The 27,175-nt window shown below is 37.4% G+C and overlaps 1 protein-coding gene across 7 annotated transcripts; it reads right to left on the bottom strand.

Annotated features, from left to right (window-relative positions):
• Positions 1-274: 274 nt before the first annotated feature.
• LOC149794931 (uncharacterized) lies at positions 275-26,587 on the bottom strand. Of its 7 annotated transcripts, none has more exons than XM_089964572.1 (5): positions 26,437-26,586; positions 25,496-25,557; positions 21,219-21,281; positions 6,549-6,734; positions 275-2,033 (listed from the first exon to the last, which is right to left on the bottom strand). In XM_089964572.1, the coding sequence occupies exons 2-5, from the start codon at positions 25,533-25,535 to the stop codon at positions 1,693-1,695; spliced, it is 630 nt and encodes a 209-aa protein (XP_089820698.1). In that variant the 5' UTR covers positions 25,536-25,557; positions 26,437-26,586; the 3' UTR covers positions 275-1,692. The 7 variants fall into 7 exon arrangements, with proteins under 7 accessions (XP_089820698.1, XP_089820699.1, XP_089820701.1 ...); XM_089964573.1 differs by having other exon boundaries at positions 25,496-25,591; positions 26,437-26,585; XM_089964575.1 differs by lacking the exon at positions 26,437-26,586 and adding an exon at positions 26,379-26,397.
• Positions 26,588-27,175: the final 588 nt, after the last annotated feature.

Below are 27,175 nucleotides of genomic sequence, written 5' to 3'. Positions count from 1 at the left end.
GAAGAACCCGGGAAAACCCTGGAAAGAACCACCGACCCACGAGAAGCTACTGGCAAGCTTTCTCACATACCCACATTGGCCGAATCCTAGACTCGAAGCCACGCAGATGCTAATTTGTATACTGACCTTCGACCTGGGTTTTACATAATATGATATAATATTATTTATCCATATACTGGCCTTCGACCTGGGTATTACATAATGTGATATAATGTTATTTATCCCAAATCTCTCATTTAAAGTTATATAAAGGCGGACGTGACGAAAACACAAATTGTAGTTATAACAGTTTATTTTAGATAACAAATATTTGCTCGTAAAGCATAAGTATGTCAAACGCAGTGGTATGTAAAAAGCAGTTGAAACAGCTAAGTGACACATTGAGACAGAAAATAGGGCTTACGTTCTTGTAAAATTATTTTTGACAAGTGAGACTACTTGTTACTTTCACTGTCTATAAGGATATCACAGATTATTTGAAAACTTAAGACTGGCTATAGGTATATCGGTTCTAATTGCGCAAGGCCCGTGTGGTAGAGCTTAAGGTATAGGAACACTATTCAAAAATAAATAACTACCTGTGATTAACGCATTATGTAAGAGTTGTAATTTCTGACAGGCTTAAACATCGAATCGCTTGGATATATGTGTGATGTTAATTCACATTTAGAACATGATTTGTATTTTATATGACTTTTTAGAAATGTGATACACATCAATGAATATATATATATATATATATATATATATATATATATATATATATATATATATATATATATATATATATATATATATATATATATATATATATATATATATATAATGTTGTGAGTGCATACATTTTACCGCTGTCTAGTTGCAGCAGAGTTAACTATCTCGATGTGAATACATGGTGCTGTCCGTGTCACACTGAGAATATAACATTCATAACACTGTTCTCTGTGACATAGTGTCACACACATGCTAAAGAAAGATTGATGGTCTGCTTATTTCACCTAACGTTAGCGTTAATATCTTTAAAAATAAAACGATTGGTACCGTGATACCATCATCACACAGTGCATGATGTATATTTTTCTTCGAGCGTGTCTATACACAAATAAACTCAACGAAAGTAACAAATGTAAAAACACACTCATCCGCAGACAATGCTGATGATTTGTATAAGTGTTCACATGTTTGCAGATGGAGTATTGAGTCGGTGGATGTCAAGGCAACGAGTAAAATACTAGATAAAATTGATAAGACCCGACCAACAGCCACCATCGTCAACTCTTAACTTTACCTGTAACGTTTATAAATGGTCAAAATTCCACACCTACTCCAATTTATACTATTCAAACCAATAAGAGAACAGAATAATACCCGAATATATATCGAACATGGGATTTTGGCAGTTTCAAATATCAATCTGTACATATCAACTGCATTATAAGCTTAACATGCCTTACAATGCTTTGAACTTCCGCAGTGGAATGTAAGGTTAGAGCTAAAGGGTTTAAAACTATGTATAACAACAGCAAAACCAGATTTGTACCGGTTCCAAGCGCTATTTACTTGTCAAAACATAGATCGAAAAGTGAATATAAAGGAATAAAAAAGTGAAGTAATTAGTTCTTCGGACAAATTTAGAAAGGTTAGGATTTATATAGGCATATGAGAGTGTAAGTCTGTGTGTGCATTCAATTTTTAATTCTTCATCGCCTCTTCATACGATGGTGGTGCCGAAGGCTCAGGTCCCGGTCTTGACGTCTCTTGTTGGGGATTGTTTCTTGCATCCAATGCAGCCCGTAGAGACGCCACGATAATCTGACTTCGAGTCGGACCGTTGGGATTAACTCGGCTTCCACTCCGATGGCAGTGCCTGCAGTGTTTTTTGTACTCGTAGACGAAGATAACGACGAGGGCAACGAGAAACATGAAGAACAAAAATGATTCTGTTACTATGGAGGTTCCGAGAGCATCTGGGTTGCACGTACTATTAGGGGACGAGGTCAGCATCGAGTTTGTCCTATAAAATTCAACCATTCCTGAAAGATTACAAGGTATAACTATTAATATTACTAATAGCTCTTAATTTAAAAAGAGTAAAATACTACAATATCCAGATCGACTACAAAATTTAATAATTAACGCCATATGTGATGCACTTGTCGAACGATGATGTGAGAACAATCAAATGATAATTTTAAATATATAAGAAGATATAAATATATGGCGGACGATATTAAATTTTGATGAAACAAAATTAATACATTTTGAATTATCAGAATCTCTTGAGTGAACAATTGCTAAGGTATGTAAAACATGAAGATATGAGAGAGTAGGTGAAAGACTAGGACAACGAAAATGAAGAAGTCCAAAGGAGAAAAATTCATGGACTCTGCCATTTACTGGCTTTATTATATATTTCTAGATGATATACTGAAATATACCACCGAGAGAAAATGATATCGCCAATGTGGCTATTATTGCGACAGTACCTATATCAGTTTTGGAAGTACATTTTCCAGTTTAGGAAATATATCTACACTTCTGTATATTATTCAAACCCATAGTTTTATATTTAGGCCTATTTAATGTTTCTTCTTCATCTTCTTTTTCCTTTCTGTCTGTCTCCGAGAAAGAATGTATCAACTATAGACCATCTACTGTACATTTATTCAGTCAGTGAGATGACATAAACAAATGTCCCCAAACAGCAAAAAAATATAGTCGGGTATTATCTTCTGATAATCAACTTTCCACAGTAATTACGGAAACTCCTAGTGACTGAACTTTTATAACCTGTTGCTATTTGTCACCCATACAGTACTGTATATCCGTAATATTATATGAAAAACTGTAGGCATTTTTAGGGGAAAAACTCGTGATTAAATGTGATTAAACTTTTACAAGTACCAATTTTACATCGCATTAAGTTGAGGAATCAAATGGGACGCTAATTAATGTTGATTGCACACCGAAATTAAGTGAAAATTAAAAATTAGATACAGCATCTGTTACTGTCAATGTGATATAAAACTTCACGTTTCAATATAGAAATAAACAAAATAAAGAACGAAAATACTTTCAAGTATACTCACAATCATTAAAATATGTTATCTAAAGACTTTATGATTGTTCTAACGTACCACCGCTCTGTGATGTTCCTACATCGCGCTTCATTAACATTATCAATCCTCGCATGAAATGTGTTAATAAAAATAAAAATCTCTTCATTGTGGTACGAATACAGTCATTATGTTTTACAAAAATCACAGTTTGAAGCATGATATGTACAAACTATATTTGTAGAAAGTCGCTTTCCCAAAACTACAACTTCCTTTTATCCATGTAGTAATACTACTCACACTGGCACAAAATGGAGAAAATCCTTGCAAATCGACGGGTACTTTGCTATTTTAATAAAAGAAAATCTGCTTTTTTAGTAGGGATACGAAAATATTTCACTCGTGCAGTGGATTAGTTTGTATTGTCACTCGTGGCTTCACCTTTCTGACAATACGATGTTTCCATTTCACTCGTGAAATAGTTTCTTATATCTAATGAAAATAACTCGTATATAGTATTCTGTACAATGATATGACTTTTAACCACAAGTGTAATGAGTTGTAGAGTGATCAGAGACCTCTGTATTTGGCGATAATCGCGTAAGAGTTGTTTCTAAAAATTCATGTATTTTAAGTTTCTTGTTGAACTTGAAGTTCGTCATTTTACTTATGAAGAGCCCAGAATTTTTTTATATTAGGGTCAGAGTATTATGCATATCCCTAAGGTATGCACGCTGCAGCTGCTGGACAGAGGGCAGCAATGTAAAATCATGTACAACTACCATCAGCATGACTTCATTTTCAATTCATCTTGAATTAGCAGTACCTCAACTACTACTGCTACTACTGTTGCTGCTACTACTACTGCTACTACCATACTAGTACCACAACAGTACTTTATGATCTTGATAGCTGAGATAAAGCAACTCTTTCTATACCCCATGATTTTTCTACCTTTACCCTGATCGTGACACTTCAGTGCATGTGGCATGAGATAATAAACAATATAAAAAAATTATACCTACAAAAAACCAACCCAGCCACATCAACACGTTTCCAGCTGCGTGGGAGAAAGGTGAACTTCATTGCTTTACTTTAATGATATTTTACAAAAGAAAAGTAAAAATCCATAGTTTCTACTGTGGGCCTCAGGTAATATTTACTTTAATGAACATCAATAGTTTACTAGTATGATATCTTAGCTGAGCGCGTTAGTTATGTAAATAATTTTACAAAGCTGCATCTACTGGTGGTCAAGCCAATCCTATTGTTTGTGACTATCCTATATATCTTGAGATTCCCTCTCTGTGTGACTGAAAATACTGCTGCATGAATGTCGTTATTGATCCCCACTATTATTATGTGCAAAACATTGCAGTAAAAATATTTGTTTTGCTGTATTTAATTTTCGCCGTGATTATTGAAAGTGGGAGAGATTGTGTGGAGATCTTATATACTATATAGTACTTAAGTTACTCAACCCGAAGCGGCACTGATGTGGATCTGAGTCAGTTTGCCACCAGGGTGTTGCTGACGTTGACTCGGGCGAGCTTTCGATGTTTCAAGATCGAACTAGAAAACTGCGAACATCCAAGATGTTATTACAAAGAACCTGACTGAAATCAATGAAAGCTGGGTAGTCAGAGACTCTGGATGTCGAATGCGTTTATGAAGAATTAACTTGATACTGCCGAAGATGCGGTGAAACAATACAAGGCTATAATGATTTCTAACAACAACGATGAAGTAGAATTTACTGACAAATCCACCAGGTTACATATCCCGTTGATCTTGCTAAGACATCACTGACTCAAACAAGACAAGAAAATCTCGAAAGTTCTTTACGAAGGACCAACTTGTCCGTGTAACAGTTTTTTTTGTCAAAGACATCATTTAATGGTTAATTTGTTTGTTTCTATACTGCTGTCCCCAGAATACATAATCGCTGGAGACAGAGATTTGTTTTTATAAATGTATGGCAGTTGTACCAATAAAATTAATTGTTGGAATTGATTAGAAGTGCTTCTGGACGTGATGAGCCTGGACAGGATCTGCCTGTCGAGAAATTATACCACGCAATCACATTATTAATATAAGAACTATGGCAGACCCTCAATGTCACCGATATGAAAGAAAAAAATCTAATCGGAACAACATCTACAAGATGTAATCACACAGGGAACCGCGTTGCTTGCGAGATACAAATGCGTGTGCTTGGCTTAAAATGCTATTTACGGAATCGCAGCGACACCTACGGTTGGTCTTGGAGTGGCGGGAACCACGTCCATAGCTAATATGACAGTAACACCAATTGGAATAATTGTCTGGGATGTATCAAATAGTAATCATTGTCTCGGTAGGTATTATAATTTCGATATGAGGACATCAACGAGGACGTGTCTTTTCAGACATTCTTGCACCAAGCAGTCTCAATACAATTGTCAAGGTATACTTGATGGCTGTTGAAGATAAAGCTATTAAACTGGCTTGAGATTGACACCGTGTTGGCGGAAATGAAAATCACAACCGAGCACAGATACGAAACCGAAGCTTTAGTGACCCAAATCACGTGATCGATTTACAGACAGTAAAAATCGAGTAGGCCCTAATTGTTTTCCAGCACATTGTTGCCGTTTACGTAGCTAATGCGCACAGGTAAGAAATTATTAAAGTAAACACGTACTTAAGCAAACTAGTAAACTATGGGTTTTTACTTCATTCTAAAGTTTTCACCCTTTATATAAGACCATGGCTTGTGTTTAATATAATGTTTCTGCACAATTTCTGGCTCAGTCAATATATACTGAGAAAAGAAAATATAGCTACACACGTATTATCAGTGCAATATTTTACACATAATATAGTGTCCATTAATAATCATATTCTTGTAGTATGTTAAGTCACACACACAGAGAGAATCTCAACATATATAGTATAGTCATAAACAATAGGATAGGCCTGACCGCCAGCAGATGCTGCTTTGCAAAATTATTTACATAACCAAAGGGAACGGGTAAGAAACCGTGCTAGTTAGCTGACGTAAAACAATCAATAAAGTTAACAATTGCAGTTCACCTTTGGTCCAGCTTAGACAGTAAATGTCAACCATAACAATTATATGAAATCCGCTGCAATGCAAGAGACATCGTGTTAAAGTGGCTGGGTAGGTTTTGTTTTGGAATACTGACTTTTTTAAATTGTTTATCATGCACTCACCTGTGATGATCAGGGTTAAATTAGTCAAGTCATGGGATACAGAAGGAGTTGATCTGTCTCGGCTATTAAATTCTAAAAGCCCTACTGTGATACTTCTGCTGCTACACTACTACTGCTACTACTACCACCACTATTAATGAACACCGAAAGTACATTTGTTCCTTTTCGTGCTTTTGTTCTGCCCTTTAAATTGTAAAGTGAACTACCACTTCAATAAGGAAATAAAAAAAAATAAATAAAGGAGAAACAGAAGAAGAAACATTGCTCCATATGTACCATATATAATTAAAACTCCTTCGGCGCCCCAGAGAATGAAGATGGCGATACGTGCGAAGAAGTTCCTGTATCCGAAGAACGTGAACACTGGCGGCACGACCCCATACAAAAGACTAATGAGTCCATGAGCTGACAGGTATATCGGCATACGCTGATTCACCATGCAGTCGCCACTGGTAGAGAAACCTTAACACAGAGAAAGGGATACAGCGTACAAATCTGGCGATATAGGTAAGCTTGTGTGTGTGTGTGTGTGTGTGTGTGTGTGTGTGTGTGTGTGTGTGTGTGAGAGAGAGAGAGAGAGAGAGAGAGAGAGAGAGAGAGAGAGAGAGAGACTTAGTTATTAGTGGTGTGTTCCCAACGTTATATTTTGGCACAGGATAGATCAAGTATGGAGGCCAATTTTAAATGCTGGAGAGAGAGAGAGAGAGAGAGAGAGAGACAGAGACAGAGACAGACAGACAGACAGAGAGTAAAACTTTATGAATACTATCGTTCTCTTAATACCTCAATGCAACAAATATAGGGGCTTCTTTTTTGCCTTAAATAACCGATTTAATGGTCTGGGTGTGTTAATTCTCTTCCAAATTCCGTTGAAGTTTTGAATTTGCAATTATTTTAGTCTAATCCATAATTTTCTATATTTTCCTAATATTGTTCTGTCTCCGCTAATGTTCGTGACTGTTTCGGAATTTTATTCTTGCCTTTAGGCTCTGTCAGTTTAATCTGATGTTCTAAATTTGTCATGGCCTGAATTCACAAACAGTGACTAACATATTTAGCATGACGTTAAGGACTCACGGTACTAATTCAGTAATGAGTGTTCCAAACTCAAGAAATTCCATCAATAAAACAATATCTCTATATTTTTGTTTTCTGTTCCAGCTAGGATAAGCTCTCAAAAGATTCTTTTTACTAAGATTTTGCTTTCATTATCAACCAATCCTGGCCAGCCAAACCCATATATACTCTATTCTATCTTCGCCCATCCAGACTGGTTCCCATTTTTCCATACAAATAGTACGGTGTGTCCATAAGTTTACTCCATCATAGGTTTATTTTGAGTTAATTCCCTTGATTATATATATATATATATATATATATATATATATATATATATATATATATATATATATATATATATATATATATATATATATATATATATATATATATATATATATATATATATAGAGCTAGCATCGGTACAATATATGTAAGTTTACAGATACTGCAACACAATATGGGTTAAGATTTATTTAAAATATCTAAATGATATGCAGTTGCAAGTGCATCTCTACGGTCACTGGCGTGTAATGTAACATTGATAAAGAATAACAATGACCGAAATTGACCTAGATAATGATTACCGATTTAATTGGCTGTTAAATACTACAACCCTGATGTGATTCTATGGTAATTTCTGTGAACGACAGTTGATGAAGATGATTAAAATTAGTTCATTCGTTTTATGCACGACCTATTTCAATACCATTTGTATCGAAAACAGCGTACTTGCCAATCATTACATGCCGAAACTGGGTGTTCTGTTTACGTCAAATTCTTAGACGCCACCATACATGTGAACGAGTCGAATTGTTTCTTAAGGAATAGACAGCTTTCCTATTCAACCATAAAGTAGTTGCATTGCTTTGATTTCCTTGCCGCATAAAAAGAAAGAATTCTTCAGAAACTCTGGACGAACATGGATTAAATTAGACAGACCAGTTTTTTTTCAGTATATATCGAATGATTAGTGTTAAGCTGAATGTCATCATAAATTTTGTTTAAATCATTAGTAGTGATTGCGGATACTTACGGACAATGGAAATCTCAGTCAAAAAGGTCGTGGGAACGTTTACGGACATTGTTTTTTCAGACCCCCCCCCCCCCGGGAGCGTTTACGGACAATGGAAATTCACATGGGAATATTGGGACTATATATGGACAACAGGTGAGGTGACTTCACGATACTGAAGATTGGTAATAATGTTGCAAGGGGCTGATCTCAATCGGGACTAAAGGGCTGGAAAAAACCTAGAACGTTGGGCGGGACAGAGACTTATATAACACATTCAACATACAGGCATAGATGGATGAAAATCAATTTATCAGACATAAACAACTATACAACCGACTAAAACAAATTTTAGGCAAGAAAGCAAATCTTTTTGAGGCATATGAATGGCCCTGAAAAGGGCCTTTGGGTTCTTCTTCTATTGTCTCCAGTTCTTCCACCATCTTCTCACTTTCTCAATGATTCCTTTCTTCTTCTTTTCATCATCTGGTATAAAGTCAGGATGTACCATAGATCTAAATTTCTCCTAGACATTCATCCAGTTTTGGTTCATTCTTTCAAAGTCCTCTTCTTCTATCTATTTTCTTTGTCCTTTGTGTTTTCTTTGTCGTTTCTCTCCTTTGCCCATGTATCTTTAATCATTTTCACCTCTACTTCAAGCACCTTTCTCGTAATTTCTTCTGCTTTCTTTAGCTGGTCTAGCCCCCACTTCGCAAATGACCACTCTGTCCAATGCAATGTGTCTTCTAGAATGCACCTGACTTTGATGACATTATCAAGTGCCTCGTTCAAGCTTTCCACTCTACCAGTTCTCTGACTATTTTTATACTGGTCACAATGTCTGGGCTACCTTGATACTTCAATTCTTTCTCAAGCTTTCCACCACATAGGTTACATCCATCATCCAGAACAAACTATTTCAAATTGTTAAACAGATATATTGCCATTTTCGTTTATTCCACGTTGAATGGCGCGAACAAGGAACGCTTTGTCTTTATACTTGTCAAGCACGGACGTGAAGGAAAACATCCCTTACACTCACATCACATATTATCAACTATCCACATACGGGAAGGAGAAAGAAAATAAGAAGAAATATACTATCTACACAGAGGGAAGAGGAGGGGAAAATCCCACAAATATATTATCCACAAACGGGAAGAGGAAAAAACATACACACAAATATAATATCCATTCAGAGAGAAGAGGAGAATTAAACAAACCACAAATATATTATCCACACACGGAAAGAGGAGAAAAACAATCCCTAATTATGCTATTAAAAACCCCAATATCTACTATCCACACAGGGGAAGGAGAAACAAAATATATACTATCCACACACGGGAAGGAGAAAAAACAAAACCAAATATACTATCCAGACACGAGAAGGAGAAAAACAAACCAAAAGTATACTTCCGAAAACCACAATATCTACTATACAACTTTAGGTAACACTTCTACACGTCCTGCGTAGAGTCTGTCTTTTTCGATGACAGTTTTGTAAAGAATATCACATTTATATATAAAATGGAAAGCGGCACTGCTCCTATTTAGTCTCAGGTGGACATCCAAGGATTAAACGTTTGGGTAATTGTCCTTGGAACAGATGATCTTCGATCATGGATTGCTGTCCAGCAGGAATAGTGAAGGTTTTCACTTCCACGCGTCGTATCCGATACTTGGCGGTCGTTCTGCTCAACGTGTGACTGATGTCGTTTCCCACTTTAGGTAACACTTCCACACGTCGCACGTAGAGACTGGCTTCTTGGATGATGGTTTTGTAATCGGTACTATCAGCCATTAAATGTAAAGCGGTACTGCTGCGATTCAGTCTCAAGCTTACATCCACTCCGTTCAGCAAATACTTCTCTTGCAACCACATGTCCAAATGCAAACGATAAATCAGTTCTAAACTACGGATTCCAGCAATTTTCTTTCGTCGCTCAATATATCCCACATTTTGTTATCTTTGGTTATATCCACTTCGCTTTTGCCAAAATGGCCTACCGTGTCAGGTTTCCATACGAAGCAAGCCTCTTTTTCATACATCAAGAGAGTTTTCAGGTAGGAACGGTAAGGGTAAGTATCCATGCTGATACTGACCAGTTTGTTATTCAAATGCAAATCCACTTCACTGAACACGGAATGCATGAAATTGTTGACGGGAGCTACTACATCATTAGAGTCTAGTTCAGTGTTAGGCGGTTCGATCTATTTCACTTTCAAGTGCAAGTAACTACTATTCAGATCGATGTAATCTTCGGGTTGTCCTTTGATTTCAAACTCGATGGAAGCGGAATCTGTCAGAGAGGAGACTGGACGACATTCGACCCATTGGGATTCTTGCATCGTCGTCAAGGTGGGTGGCATGGTAAACAGATCATGTTCTGACTTAGAACAGGCGCAATACTCTCGGTGCATCATTTTATGTCTCTATGATTTAATAATAAAAAACGTCAAAGTCTCGGACGGTTCTTATTTTCTTAGTCTTTCTAGCCCTATGAGTATGAAGGATTCTGAAGGGGCGTCTTCTTCGTCGTCTCTTTCTGCCTTGTCCTTGCTGTGGCGACAGGTAACAGGAATGTCTGACCCGGCACTGTCAAGGGCACTTATAGGAGTTTCTCGTACGCCCAAATTGTCTTTGCTCATTTGAATCAAGACACGTTTGCCTGCTCTCAAGAAAGCTTCTTTAGGATATGATTTGTCGATGATGACAGTTTGGAGAAATTCGTTGCATTGCGACAATGCCGTATTTTTCAAAGCGTGCAATCCTCTTGTCACCATCGGTTTCAAAACAGGTGCCACTGAACGAAAGGCTGATTGCAACATATCTCCTAAACCACGTCCTCGCTGTCGAGCGACGCCTTGGTACACTGGATACATGACTTACGAGTCTTTAGAGTATCGTTTTCGAAAATGGAGTTTCACCGTGACTTTCCCTTTGGTAAATGGAATGTTTTGTCCCAAATCTCCTTTATAGCAATGTTCCAGTGTCGCAATACCACTTAATGACAGGTAAATGATGAGGATGTACAAATTCGTGGTGGACGTGATAGGTGTTTTTACCTTCCTCGGCAGCGTTCGTGGTAGAATCCACTTTGAAAGGAATGACGCGCAATAACGGTACGGAGGTGTGTCCCACCACGTTGTACTCCACTTCATTAGAATACACAAAGATCAAATTCAATCCTTGGTTCATTTCTACCGGGGAACGAAATAACTTGGTAAAATAATCATTGTCGGAAATGACTGTTAATTCGTTTTTCTTAATCATTGCCATCCTCATCTCCATGTCCCCACCCAAAGTGTCGAAAAATTCAGGACAAAATAAAATGGACAACGCTTTGCTCTCCGAACATTTCAACATCAAACGACGAGCCATTTTATGGTACTCAATGGTGCCACATTTTCTGACACCCTCCAAAGCTTTAAGAAACAGTGCATTGAACTTGGTAGCAATCGTGCTCACCAAATGTTGACCGCTAAAATAATAACATGGGGGGAATTATCATGTTATAGGTCCACTTTTCAGTTTGTAAGTTAAGTGTTTTTCTTTTATAATCTACATTTGCATTCAAGTACTTTTACACTTGCTCGTCATGAACTTCGGCAACAAATTTTTTATTTATTTGGAAGTACATTTAGGACTTGTATCGGGTGAATGATTTCCACAAAAGCCACTTCCAAATGGGCTTCATGATCTAATTAGATGGCCTAAGGTAATTTGGCCATTTAACAACACAAAGCATTGTGGGGAAACACCTCCATGAAACTGTCACTCGGTAGCGTCATGTAAAATTGGTTGTTGTTGTTCATAATTCCAGAGTTCTGCTGCTGTTCGAGAGATCACTCGAAGTCAGAGGAGTGTATCCGCCCAAAAAGTTGTTGTTGTTCTTGGTGTGGTGACTGTTGTTGGGCACAAGAATCCCGTTGTTTCCGAACGAGGAGTATTTCAAGAAGGGATTGGGAAGAAAGTACCGATGCAACTACTGAGAAAAATGGTCCTTTAATTTTTTGTCTCCATGTTGCAATCTCGAATTGGCAATGGTAGCACCAATGGCATAATGCACCACAAAGAATTAGCAGAAAAAGATGAGTTGCGTTTTAGGCACCCGTTCTACACATCAGACCCACTAGGGTTGTTTTTGCAGATCTTGCAGTGAAGAAATGGGTGAAGGAGTGGTCACTGCGGTGGTAGCGGATAATCAAGCTGTGTGGATGGGCATGATGGTTACTTCTTTTTATAGTCAGTGTTAAAGGATATACCTGAATGGATGCCTGGATCTAATGACAACACAACACAATGTGATGAATGAATTAATAAAAATAATTTTATATATATATATATATATATATATATATATATATATATATATATATATATATATATATATATATATATATATATATATATGTCTTCTTCGTCTTCTTCTAACATGTCGTTGAAAAGTTGAAAAGGACCAGATGGTTTTGACTGGGTTCAGACACATTTCCATCGTCTTCGCCAGGATTGCCTTCCACAAACACTATTGAATCGCCTTGACTTTCTCACAAGAGGCTGTACGCCGATTGCCACTCTTTGTAACACCACAAGATCCGCTGAGGTGGACAATCGATCGAATGATGTTTATGTTCGATCAAACGTTTGCAAATTCGTCCGGCAGTTAAAATCTTAAACCGATGGCAAAGATACAAGGCCCCCCAACTGGCATAATCTAAATGTTCGTCGATCACTTTGAAAGTGGAGGAAGAGGTAGCAAAGACAGCAGAGGTAATCAGGAATGTCACTCTTGACACGAAGACAAACAAGACAAGGTTTTTTTTAATACTTTTTTCAGGACAAGTTTTTTTACGTTTAAAAGGGAACAACAGGAAAGACAAAAATACATACAATCCAAATGGTTAAATACAGCAATAAAAAAACCCCACATCAAAACAATCAAAGTGGAATATAAACAAGCTACTGCACAACATGTTTCTGGTAATCAAGGTGTCCTAGGGACAGTGTGTAATTTTTTTAGAGTCTCTACATTGGGTACAATCGCACAGGTGTCCTCCCGGAATGGTCTTTCAGGAATGTACTTTACAGTCCTGTCCTTAAAGGAGTGGTTGTCCTCGGTGACGGGTTCGTCTAGCACTGTCACTAACACAGGTTTAAAGGTTACTTTTTTCACTTGAATTGAGGATCACAGCTCTTGGGCGTAATTGGCCACTACTTTGGTCCAAACCTCAAAACCCGAATTTTTCCAGTCACGTACATCTGTCCAGTGAGGGTGTAAGTCACAAGTTATACACACATCGTCATACACATCTTCAGTACCTTCAAGTTAACGAATCTTTTTTTCCCGTAGAGGCCAAGAAGTATCCAGATGAAAACGCAATGTTTGTAACAAAATGAGTTTCTTGTGGACATTTAAAGGGATCACTTTCATGGTTTATTTGGTCGCAAAAGTACTGCTCATGAAGAGCCCACAAGGAATCGGCTGGTAAACGAAATTCCAGGAAGGAAACCACTAAGACACTCACAACACGGCGACCCCAATTCAATGGACACAGTTCATGTAATAAGTGTTCGTAATCCTCCACCGTCTGAATACTCTCATTGATTTCCTTCCACGGAATTTGTTGTATCACGAGTGATAAAAGGTGTGGCATGGTAGTCCGTCTTTATACCCTCTTTTGTCGTAGGTAATAAGTGTAATTTTGCACAGAGATGATTGTATGATCAGAGATGATCCAGTGGGGAATCTAAATGGTTTAGTCACTAACTTGCACGTCACACTTCGATCAGACGTTTCCTCTTGAACTAAATTTACGTTGTGTGAAAGATGTTGGTAACCCTCTAACTCTTCATCTGGAATTCGTTGCAGTAAGTCTACCTTTCAGCAAATAGAATCAGCAGTAACAAACAAATCCTTTCTGCCAATGGGTAGTTGATCAATGTCTGACCGCTGCAACACTTTCATCTGAACCAGTCCTCTTAAACCATTCAGGTACCAGTGGTTTAAAAACCGGTGACGTAACGGATGTAATTGTTTTTTGCGTTGAACTTGTATTTTAATCATATATCGGTACCTCAGCTCCACAGGCAAACCACGAATGTTCTCTTGTAAAGTATCCACGACCATGTCAGTCAGTATTATTTTATTTGAAATTGTCTCCTAGAGCGAAAGAAAAGAACATAGTGAGCAATTTCTGATCACTGCTTTCAGAATGTCAATAAAATATTCTGATGTAAACGGTAGAAAGCGGAATAATCGGAAGAACGCAGACTTGATCAAGAGACATCTGACGCGTTTGTTGACTTTATTCACTTTCCTCTCGTAAATTTCTCGGCACAAAAGTTCTACAGTCACCAATTAAAATTTATGCAGGCCAGTCCCTGCCAAACTTCCATGTAGGTCCTCTCTTGCAATTCGTTTGATAATCCTTGAATAATATTTTTCAATTGGATTTAAATACTTGTCTAGGTGCTGTCCAATGTTTGACACCTAACCAAGTTGGTTTCTGAAACGACATGGTATGTCACTTCAGACTCATCGTTATTGGCGACTCAGTCTCGAGAGACCATGCGAATAGCGCCCTTGAAGAGTCGTCTGTCTCTGGGGTGTTTGCATCGTCTGTCGTGGCTGTGCAGGCCTATGCGCGAGTGACAGTCCCTATTGCAGTTACGTCAATGACTAGATCGCACTAAATTTAGGTAGTGACATCGAGCATGTTCCGGGTAAGCCGAATCTTTCTGCTCCCACTGATGAAGTCAGACACCGCAACTGAAACACTTGACTTTATCTCCTTCGCCCTAGTCGAAGAATCCAGCTCTGGCTAAGTCTTCGGGGTAGGCCCTCCTAGATATTTATGCCATTTTCCTTGGAAGATTTGGAATCGACTTTCAAAGTAGCAGTATTCCGTCTAACGCACAGGAAACGAATATTCGTCTTTCGCATGTTCATTTCGATGAGGGTCGCGTGAAATCTACAGGAGTTTACTCATTTTTGGACGACATCCTTAGGGTGGTAGATGCATGGTTTCGCGTGGAGGATAACATTGACAATGAAAACCCGTAAAGTGATAAGGTGTTCTGTATCGAGCAGCATTGCTTTCGTATCCGTCAGGTTTGACACGCACATCATCACTTTCCATTATAGGTGTTGTAGTAGTAGTAGTAGTGGTAGTCATAGTAAAGTTCCCATGATGCTTTACTGCATCGCTGAAGTCACAGCGTACGGCATCGTTCTTGTCGCAATCCAATTAGAATCAACGAACTTGAATGATGTCTGTTTAAAAGTATTCATCTCTCTCTCTTTGTCTTGGTAGTTACAATGAATTATTGGTCTTAGACGTTGTCTCTTTATATATGCTGCCCAATATCGACCTATTCATACGGCAATGTGAAATGACTGGGAAGTCGCACTAGCTTCTGGTACACGATTTGATACACTTTTTCCAAAGGTCTACTGACAGTTTGGTGTGTGGGTAAACGTACAATCTTGTGCGGTTCGTAGGATGTCACTTTAAATTTTTTATCCTATCCAGACAGCAAGACTTCTTTCATTGCGCCAAAGTTCACCACAAGACTGTTGTGATAATTGAGAGTCAATTCCTTCACTTTACACTCCGTGTACACTTCTCCTTGATTGTCCCAGTATTCGTAACCGTAATTTTTAAGACCACCACTAGCAAAACTTAGAATCTTATCGTCGAGCTGCTCGTCCGTCCAGGCTCCTAAACGGTCTCCTTCGATGTCAGGGTGATGTTGACCCAGATGATCGATGTAGACGCAACTATCCGTATCAAAGTAGAGGACGCGATCTCCTAAAAGTTCTAAAGCTTCGTACAATTGTAAGCGAGCATGGGCTGTCACGTGATGATAATTCCAAATTAGTTTGTACAAAGTCCAGTTCTTGTTTGCAATTGACTATGATCAAATCTTCAGGAATGATGTAAATGTATTTCATCTATCTGGTTTTGTCGTCAATCATCTGGAAGTAGCGGGAAGGTTCTGTCAAATACGCCGTCTTGGGTAAACACGGTCGTTGTGCCATTTTACACACCATGCAATTTAACATCACTTTGGCAAACGATCGCCTACCTTCGTTTCTCTCGATGTGATCTAAAGTCATACCTTCCTACACCCAGTATTTCTCTTTGAACATGGTCTTCGGTAGTCTGGCACTAGGAAGGAGAGTCACTACCTTCTTGTTTCAGTTTCAAAAGGCATCCACGTAGTCTGCGAGAATGTCTTTCTGAGTCTCGTTGCCCTTGTGATATTTTTCTGTCCTGGGAAAGTGGTAACTTTCTTATACTTCTAACAGTTGGTATCCCAGGTCCATAGCTTTGAACATTTCTACGCTGACCCACGTTCTTCCTGGGTGTGCTGACAAGGCTAGTCTTGGTTACACGTTTCATCACAAGTACGGCACAATGAAGAGTTCTCGAAATTTTCCACAACAAAATAACCACGTCAGAACTACAATACTTTAACATTTCTTCCTGAAAGTCGAAGGAGTCCGAGGCGTGAGCTTCGTACCAAACGTAGAAAGCTTCTCGTTGTTCGGTACGCATGTTGTTGGGGTCGTAGTAGTTAGCCTCAGGCAAAAGGGGTAGAAGGAGTGTTCATTCGCTTCCGTAATGAAAAGGTGCGGCAATAGCCTTTGGCCACTTATGTCATTCCAAACAATTTAGGCATTCGAATCAAAGGTATGGCCAACTAGCTCATTTTCTCTTTAAACTGTACTTGTCACGCTTGCATGTGAGTGATATTGGCTCCGTTCAAAGTCACTTTCGGACGTTCGGAACTTTGTTCCGTATTGTATCTGAGAAGAAATTGGCCATCGTATCCCGACAAATTGTAAGACATCACCGTGGCATGGCGATGGCAGTCTCCGTAATGTTTGATGTCTTCTTGGCTCCACGTCTCGTCGATGGGGTCTCAGATCCATTGTGCAAAATCAGCTAGCGTTTTTGGTTCCCGAATTTGTTTTCGTGTCCTCCAGGAATTTTGCTGCAGTGAGGGCAATAACTAAAGATGGGCTCTTGGATGCGCTTCTCGCACACTCCATGAGCCACGCAGAAATTAGGAATGTGAAAACTGGTCTCTTTCATGTATTCGAAATCGATAAAGATGAAATTCCCTTTCTTCTTGTTCTGGTCATCGTCTTCCTCTTCATGATTGGGATGGTATTTTTGAATGCAATATTTGTGTTCCAAGTCTGATGTAAACGGTCTAACGTACTGTCGCTACGTAAGCCTTGTCCACAAGTAGGGCACAATCTCAGGAGTTGACAAGCACTTTTCTTCTGTGAACCTTTGCGTCTTTAGATGTTGTTGGTTACAGGCAGGGCTGACAAAAGTGCGCCGACAAGCAGGGCAATGCACTCGATCTTGGCCTTCGTCAAGATAGGGTTTAGAGTCCAGAAATCGCTGACATTTCGATCAACAATGATTTTGTTGCCCTCCATTGTTATAGCCATATTCACATTTCTCACAGTAAAAACTGTATCCAAGTAATGCAGTGATACTGGTGATTGTATCGAGATGTTCATCGTGATGATAGAGGCGAATGTATTTTCCGTCTTAGAAATCGTCGCCTCGAAACAACAGAGGTCCACGCGCTTCTTGAGACTGCAATTTCAAGGTGTATCGTGGAGCTAAGACGTCTTACAATTTTTGCATTTCAGGAATGCTACCAATAATACCTCTTTGCGTCCTGTCCCTTAAGGAAGATACATGTGGGTTATGAACAGTTTCGCTTTCACATCGGTGATGCGAAACTTGTCGTTGGATTGTTGCACGTGTTGAATCTTGTCAATGACTTTGGAAGGTGTTAATTCTGCTGAGCTGCTAAACTCAATCCAAACGGGGAACCTTTACCTGTCGTGATGAATGGAAAGTCTCAAGCGATCGTCTTCTTTGGCTTTACGATGCTATTTCAGTGTGGCTAAGAAAGAATCCCACACCTCGGTGATGAACCCCTCTGATTTCTCCAACAGTACTTCGGACTTGAAATCTTTAAACTTCACCGTGTATGTGTAAGCCGTAGTTCTAAATTTTCTAGAGGAGCGCTTTTCCGTCTTTCGAATGTGGTAGTAATTTTGAGGAGTTAATGGTAGACTTTGATTGAGTGTAGACTCTCTGGGCTTGGATTATGGCTCACTCATGTCATCTTCAAAATCACTGGCATGAAGCCAAGGCTTCAGCTACTGTGCGAGGCGATAAATCACGTTTCTGCTTCTTACTTTCTTCTCTTCTCTCCACTAAATAATGCGATCATTTCATCTCGATTGCAAAAGGTCAAATGACTACATTTTAAACGCCATGGGTCCCTAGATCAATATCAGACTAGCGTCTACCTTATATAAAGGATCAGTGTCATCCCTCCCAGTATTCATTTCACTCTCAAACCGACCAGAACGATGGATGAACCCACACAGATCGAACAACTGACCAGAGCTTTGCGAGGTGTCCTACAAAGGTTTTCTTCAGACAAGCCGACGGTCTTCTACCCCTCCTTTTGAGATAAAGGTCAAGATACTTGCTATATCTGTAAGAAGAGAGGATATTGGTCTTCAGAGTGTCCAGACCGTAAAAAAACAGGTGTCAGAAGAGACAAAAGTCAAGATACCTGGTATCATTGTGAAGAGAAAGGCCATTGGTCTTCAGAATGCCCTAAGACACAACATGAGCATGAGGAAGAGAGGGGATCAGAACAGGAAGAAAAAGAGACACCCTTCCCAAAGGAAGAACTCAGACATGTCCAGAAAGAGAAAAAAAGAGAAGAAATGCAGTTGAGGAGAAGGTTAGGATGAAGATGAGGAAAAACCTGTGAAAGTGAAGAAAATAAAATATAAAACAGAGAGAGTGAACAAAGAAAACAGAAGAAATCTATGAACTTTTCAAAGTGTTGTGATGTGAATTGAATTGTTAAATTTGTAACAGACTAGACCAGACAGAAAACTTAAGTGTCTCTTGGTTTTGATTTTTTAGAATAAAAACCAACACTCACGCACTCACCCACTCACACGTACATCATGGGCAAAAAAAAGGGATTTTGAGTTTTAATTGATTTTGCAATTGAAATGCTATCTTTTTTACGAGAGAATTGGGTGGCTCTGAAAAGGACGTTGGATGTTTTTGTTTTTAAAAAGCCAAACTCAGGAACGGGCCGTAATCCGCTGTAACTGCTTTAAGCTTTTGCGACGTCCAAGGCCTATTTCTGGACTGGCTCCTGTCGATGATGATTTGGTAGAAATCACTAGGGGTGGTATTGCAGGCGTAGTAAGATGGTTGGGTTGTTTGGCTTGGGAGGTCTTTTTCTCTTGGGTTGTATTAAAGAAGTCTGATACATTCTTTCAGGCTCAATAACATGGCCAAAATGTCCAAGAGTACCATTACCGTTTGACTTTCACTATCCTCCTTCTCTCTTAGACATGGTTTCTTCTCTGCTGCCTCTTCCTGTCGTTTCCTTCTTGCTTCTTCTTCTTCTCTTTGTTGCTTTTGAAGGAGAAAAGCTTGTTCTGCTTCTTTGTGCTGCTGTGAAAATTCTCCAAATCTTTCTGTCTCTGTTTAAAATCGTCACGTGAGGTAATGAAGGAGAAGGTGGCGAAGGTGCTGGTAATGGAACAAATTATGCGAAGAAGAGAGAAAATCCTCTAAATCCCTATTAAAATAGATATATTCTGGAGGTAAGACTGTGTTGACTTTGGTAGCCGTTGCTACACCATAGCTTCTAGTCTCCACGACCCGTGCACCCCAATTCATTGTCTTCTTAGTTTCAGTCATGTTTGAAAACTTTGTTGCATGGATTCACTGCGCAGAGACGCTAGTACACCTATATAGGGAATGTGACTTCACATGAAACTCTCTTCGTATTGGAAGACAGACTACGCACTGTGAGAGAATTTTGTAAGGCATATTGGGAATGGTGAAAAACTCAATCCGTTTCGATCCGCTCTTCCACTATAGATAAGCGCAGTTCATTCCATTCCCTTCGCCTATTCTCGTCACGAGATGTGAACAAACGTATTATCGTCGACCTTCGAATCGTCGATGGATGCTGTTCCGTACGGACTTAACCGTGTATGTGAAATCATCATGGACAATTATCAGGATCACCAATACGAGCCTTTGAAAGGAAGAATAATGTGGAGAGACAGGGATGTTTGTAGAGAGTCCTTATCTACGGACCAGAAGTCAGAAGAAGTTTGGGGAAGAGAGGAATACCTATGCGATGCCCTTTATGTTAAAGAAATGTTGTATACAAAAATACAAAAGTCCCTTTCAGAGCCACTCTTATGCTTCGAAAAGATTTTCTTTCCTGCCTAATTTTTTTTATTCGGTTGTATATTTGTTTGTGTGTGATAGATTGATTTTCATCCATCTATGTCTGTATGTTATATATGTCTCTGTCCCGCCAAACGTTCTAGGTTTTTTTCCCGCTCTTTGGTCCCGATTGACGTCACCTCACACCTGTTCCTAAATTGTTGTAACATTGTTACCAATCTTTAGTACCCTGACGTCAGCTCAACTTTTCCATTCCTATTACCCGTATACTACAATCCCAACCTTTGTCCGTATATAGTCCCAATATTCTCATGTTAATTCCAATTGTCCGTAAACGTTCCCAGGTGGTCTGAAATAACCTTGTCCGTAAACGTTCCCACGACCTTTTTGACTGGGATTTCCATTGTCCGTAAAGTATCCCCATTCACTACTATTATTCGTGCACGAACGAATCGGTAATGTTCGCCACATTTCGAGACCCTGACGAGAAACATGACGCGGATATCGTTTGCAATGCTGTGTGGAATGAACTACAGTATAAGTAAGTACCAATACTGAAGTTAATGTCTTTCTGTCTAAACATTACGTACCTATTCCCACCTGTATAGCGGCAAGAAGTGACCACACTCCGCCATACACCAGCGACATCCGTTCTGTAATGAGTTATATATATGTTATTGTTTTGTGATTTAATCCACCCAAAAGCACATAATTTCTAAACTTTGTATGTCTAGATAAATGACGAATCCTCAAACTTCGTCCATCTAACGCATGTCACTCAATTGCTTTTAATTCAAAATTTCACTAAGTGGTATTGCCTGTCCTGTTCCTGTGCAACGTGTGATCCGTTACGTAATGACACCCACTGGATAGATCGGCAGCCATACAATTTTAAATCAAATAACAAATGCACAGTTACACAGTTGCCAAATATATCTTTTCTTTCTTCTTATTTTATAATTCAGTTTATTGTCTTCTCTGAATTGCTTGAAATATTCACTATTAAAGCTACGGTAAAAATACACACAGACACACACACAAACGCACACACATCAAAATCTCGAACCAAATAAACTGTTTGGAGGAAGGCATGGGATGAGATAAGTAGGTGACAGAACGAAAGGGAGGAAATATTATAATAAATCAGTTCCAAGCTTGCCTACTTCCCCAATACATGTATGAGATGCATGTTATCATAACAAATGGTATACTTATTAAAGTACACGATACACCCACCCATCTCCTTTGTTTTATTTTCATTTCTGTAGCATTTATGTGAATAGTTGTGTATATAATATGCATTTGCTTTCGTGCACATGTGTGTATATGTATGTGTGCGTGTGTACATGTATGTGTGTAAATGCGTGTGTGTGTGTGTACATGTGTGTGTGCGTGTGTGTACAGGTGTGTGTGCATGTGCATGTAGATATTTGTGTGTGTGCTTGTGTGCGTACATCTGTGTGTGGGAGTGAACACATGTTTAGCTTTGATCTTATGTGAACCTAATAGAGGCATAGTTTCTCATTTGTAAGAGTCACTCTCTGAAGTTATTATATATATATATATATATATATATATATATATATATATATATATATATATATATATATATATATATATATAACAATACATAATATATATAGGCTCTCATAAACATAAACAGTAAGGAGAAAAAAGTGAAGACAACATGCTTTGTCAAATTTAACAAATAATTTATTTTTCCTAGAAAAACAAGGTAAAAATGAGAAAAAGAACTTACACTCTATAACTAAAACACTAAGAATGAATAAAACAAGACGTTTACTTCCAATCATGAAATAATGTCAGGAACTTGGTAAGCTTTTAGATACATGGTTCTTTTAATAGGTGTTTAGGAAAAAAATCAGGTCAAACTAATTTCTGGAAAATGTCAATTTCCAGTAAATAAAATTACATTACAATAGCATATAATGGAATATAAAATTTGTAAAACAAACAAAAAAAAATCAAATCAAATATAATTATATCAAATATACACAACACTTCCCCCATAAAGAAAAAGAAAGATTTATATCATAAAACTTTCTTTTTACCTTAGATTAATGATTCACGAGGTTAAAAAGGAACATAAGAAGATGACTCTTAGGAATTATATACAGTGTACATGAAATAATATATTTCTATTCACGGGAAAGTGCATCTGGTATTCAATTATCTTTTTCCTTGATGTGTCTGATGTCCTTATTATATTCCTGTAACAACAAACTTTACTTTAGTAGTTTTTGATTTTTTTATCGTGACGATGAATGTAAGGGGGTTGTGATCACTAAACACAATAAGCGAAGAAATAGCTGAATTAATGTAAAGTTCAAAATGTTGTAATGCCAGTACCAAAGCCAAACATTCCTCTCTATTGTTAAATAATTTCTTTGGTGCTTATTTAATTTTTTTAAAAAATAGCACACTAGATGATCAACACCATTTTCGTCTTCTTGAATCAAGACTGCTCCAACCATAACATCACTTGCATCAACATACAGTTTAAATGATCGGCTGAAGTTTCGAGTTGTAAGAACTTACGCGCTTTTAAATATGGCTTTTAACTTATCAAAAGCCTCCTGACAGTTTTCAGTCCAAAGAAACTGTTTTTCTTTCTCAATATATTTGTCAGAAGTTTAGCAATTATAGAAAAATTGAAACAATATTTGCGATAGTATCCAGCCATACCTAAAAGTCGCATCGGTTGCTTTTTACTAAAGGAACAGGGAATTCAGAGATAAAGTTGACCTCAGCATATCCGCTCTTATCAATATAGTGATCGATTCTTGGTAATGGAAATGAATCTGCTTTAGTCACACAGTTCACCTTTCTATAATCAGTGCACATACGGAAAGTTTTATCTGGTTTCGGACAAAGTATTTATGGTGAACTCAAATCACCTTTACTGGACTCTATGAAATACTTCTCCAGCAAATACTGAATTTCTTTTTGAGAGCATTCACCCTGTACGGGTGTTGTTTTAAACGTTTGGAATTTACAATTTCAAGGTCATGGAAAATTTTGTTTGTTCTTGTAGGAACATCTGGAAATAAGTGTTCATATTCAAACAATAACTTTGTTAGTACATTTCTTTCTTGTTGTTGCAAATGTGGAAGTTTCTGGTCTAAAAACCAGTTCAAAGTGCATAACTTGCTGAAAAATTCCAGACATGAAATTTGAGCCTTGATCAGATTGGACAGATTTGGGAAGGCCAAATTGAGTAATACAAATTATTAAAACCTTTACTATTGTTTTAGATTTAATATCCCTCAAAGGAATTGTCTCTGGAAACCTTGTTGACGGACAAATAATGGCCAACAAGTATTGGTTACCTGACTTGGTCTTAGGTAAGGGACCAACACAATCCACCATAATTCTGTAAATAGTTCGTCAAATGCAGGAATAGGTTGCAGATGAGCCTTAGGTATCTTCCAATTTGGTTTTTCTACCATTTGACAAGATCTACAGTATTTACAAACATCAATTTTGAGTTTTTGCCAATAAAAGTGAGTCATGATCTCGTGATAAGCCTTAATAATCCCTAAATGACCAGCCAAAGGAGTTTCATGGGCCAGACTAAGTATTTCCTGTCTGTAAGATTTTGGGACTACAATTTAAGAGTTCACTGACCATGCGTCACCAGCAGGTACCTCGGGAGGTTTCCCTTTTCTCATAAGAATTCCATTGTTAATGAAATAACATACAGGTACTTCAGTGGCTTCAGTTTCAGTAATGGCCCTTTGAAACAAACAGGAGATCTTAGGATCTTTCTCCTGTTCGACAACCAGTGATTTTTATTTGTCACCCTGATTAGAATAAAGATAATGAGTAGTTGAAAGAGGATCATTGTGATCAATACATTTTGATTAATCCAAACAAGAAGTGAAAGTGACCTCATCAAAAGATTGATCAATACCCGTGTCAGATAAAGGAATACTTTCCTTATCAACCTCTTTCTCAAGAGCTTTCTTTGCCATAGGTCTCGTAACTGCACAAGCTTGGTATAAGTCAGAGAATTCTTTTTCAATAGGATCGACTCTCTGATCCAAACAAGGCTTGTCAGATACAAATGGATTGACCACAACCTCATTTCTAGCTGGGTCGTTGCCTAGTAATAAATGAATGCCCTCAACGGGTAAAGCACACATTGTTACGACTGTCACGGGTTTTGAGACTAAGTCTGATGACATATTAAACACAATGGAGATGAATATTAACAAAACCGCACTATACTCCCTGAATAAGAACACTCTGATTAGAAGAAGACTTCCCAGAAAAAGTCAAAGTACCTGATAATAAAAGACTCTGAGACGCTCCCGGGTCCCTTAGAATTTTAATAGGAATGGGATTGGCAAACATCACCCAAGAGTGATTTAGAACCGTTCTATATGAACGGTTCATAATTCTCCATAATAAAATCAGACTGGGGTTTATTAGAACGAACAAATGTATTGCTTTAAATACATGACCGTGACTTCGACCTTTTATGAATGAGAGCACACTAAGAATGAATAAAACGTTTTGAAAAAAGTTGTTTACTTCCAATCATGAAATAAGGTCAGGAGCTAGGTCAGCTTTTAAATACAAAGGTCTATTAATAGGTGTTTACGAAAATTAAGTCAGGTCAAACTAATTTCTGTAAATGTCAAATTCCAGTAAATAAAATTACATTACAATAGCATGTAATGGAATAAAAAGGTGATATATTTATATATAGATATAGTATAATAGTTTTTCCAATAAGCAATTATTTAGTAGCATCCCTAGATTTGATATAAGTGTCGTTATGTTGAGAGAGAGAGAGAGAGAGAGAGAGAGAGAGAGAGAGAGAGAGAGAGAGAGAGCATACTTGCTATAACTTGGTTTTCAGTATTTATTTTGTTGCTCATTCTCCTTTTTACCGCCTAAAATCTGCAAAATGAGTTGTAACAGTCAGGTTTTACGCCTGGAAGCATACATTATTATTGCTGATATAGAAAGAGATAGCAAATCAGATGCTTAATGTGAATAGTGTACAGCGACAAAATATGCAAGATCTTGCGCACTCGTGAATGGTTTAAAACACAATAATAGTATCACTATTTTCAATATTAGTCCTGATATTGAATACTACAGGATATTGAATTTACGAGATTTGATTACCAGTTATCTATAATAATATGTTCATATATATATATATATATATATATATATATATATATATATATATATATATATATATATATATATATATATATATATATATATATATATATATATATATATATATATATATATATATATAAAATAATAAAATTTCGCAACAGTGATCTAGATCGGGAAAAATGCGTCCTCCCGTATGTCCTACAAAGTGATTAATAGCGACCGGTACTGCGGTGTAGCCTTGATTGGCTGTCTGACCTCTAGACCGAAAAGGGTGCGGGTATAAATCAATGGATCAGCCATGGCCGGCTACCCTGGTGTGTCTGTTTGGGCTAGGTATTTAACTTGAATTGCCTCAGCACCAAATAATCGACTTGTAATGGTGTGCTGTTAAACATCTCCCACCCCCACCTAAAAATGAAAAATATTTCAAAACCTTCTGCGATGATTAGGTAATGAAATACACAACAAACTCACATACAATTGTAAATAGTCTAAGCAAACACAAGGCTACACCCTACCTGAAGGAGAAAACAATCACATTTGCTCACATGAAGAAAATACCACTCCCAAAACAAAAAGAACATTACAGATATTTTGTGAAGTCCTCTGCAGCATTCATAACACCAGGTAATGTGTTATTCTTACCTCTCGATGTAAGATGTTCAACCTGAACAAGTCACGGTAAATTAGAAGTTTCGTTTCAAATCCTGCTAGACGGTGCTGCTCAGGCATGCAACGATCTGCACCTTACTCAGTTTCTTCAAGTATGTTTACCCACCTATTTCCAGGAAATATATTGTATATTGAACGCTGACCTTGTTTATAGCAGGTATAGTAATCATTGTCCATTGTGTTTTGATTGAACGGCTCATACCAAATGCGAGCACAAACTGTATCGATTTACCCCGACTTAACTGTATGAGTGTGTGCTTGTAATATATATATATATATATATATATATATATATATATATATATATATATATATATATATATATATATATATATATATATATATATATATATATATATATATATATATATATATATATATATATATATATATATATATATATATATATATATATATATATATATATATATATATATATATGTATATATATATGTATATATATATATATATATATATATATATATATATATATATATATATATATATATATATATATATATATATATATATATATATATATATATATATATATATATATATATATATATATATATATATATATATATATATATAATCAATAAAGCAAATTACAAAAGTAATTTGCACAGAGTTTCAGGGTAGGAGAGCTTTCGACAAATAGCTAGTGATATGTTTTGGCAGATATATGCCTTCAGGGGTGGATCCAGGAATA

The sequence above is a fragment of the Sinohyriopsis cumingii genome, chromosome 7 (assembly GCF_028554795.1).
Source record: "Sinohyriopsis cumingii isolate HCF-2022 chromosome 7, ASM2855479v2, whole genome shotgun sequence".
In the NCBI taxonomy this organism is placed as follows: domain Eukaryota; kingdom Metazoa; phylum Mollusca; class Bivalvia; order Unionida; family Unionidae; genus Sinohyriopsis; species Sinohyriopsis cumingii.
Note: the sequence above shows the minus strand (reverse complement) of the source record. Positions and strands in the feature narration are given on the sequence as shown.

Coding starts and splice junctions, on each gene's coding strand:
- LOC149794931 (XM_089964572.1), bottom strand. CDS start 25,535: ATGAGCAACAAAATAAATACTGAAAACCAAGTTATAGCAA. Junction 21,282..25,495: donor TGAAAACCAAGTTATAGCAA/GTATGCTCTCTC, acceptor AACTCATTACAG/AACGGATGTCGCTGGTGTAT. Junction 2,034..6,548: donor AGGAGTTTTAATTATATATG/GTACATATGGAG, acceptor GTAATCTTTCAG/GAATGGTTGAATTTTATAGG.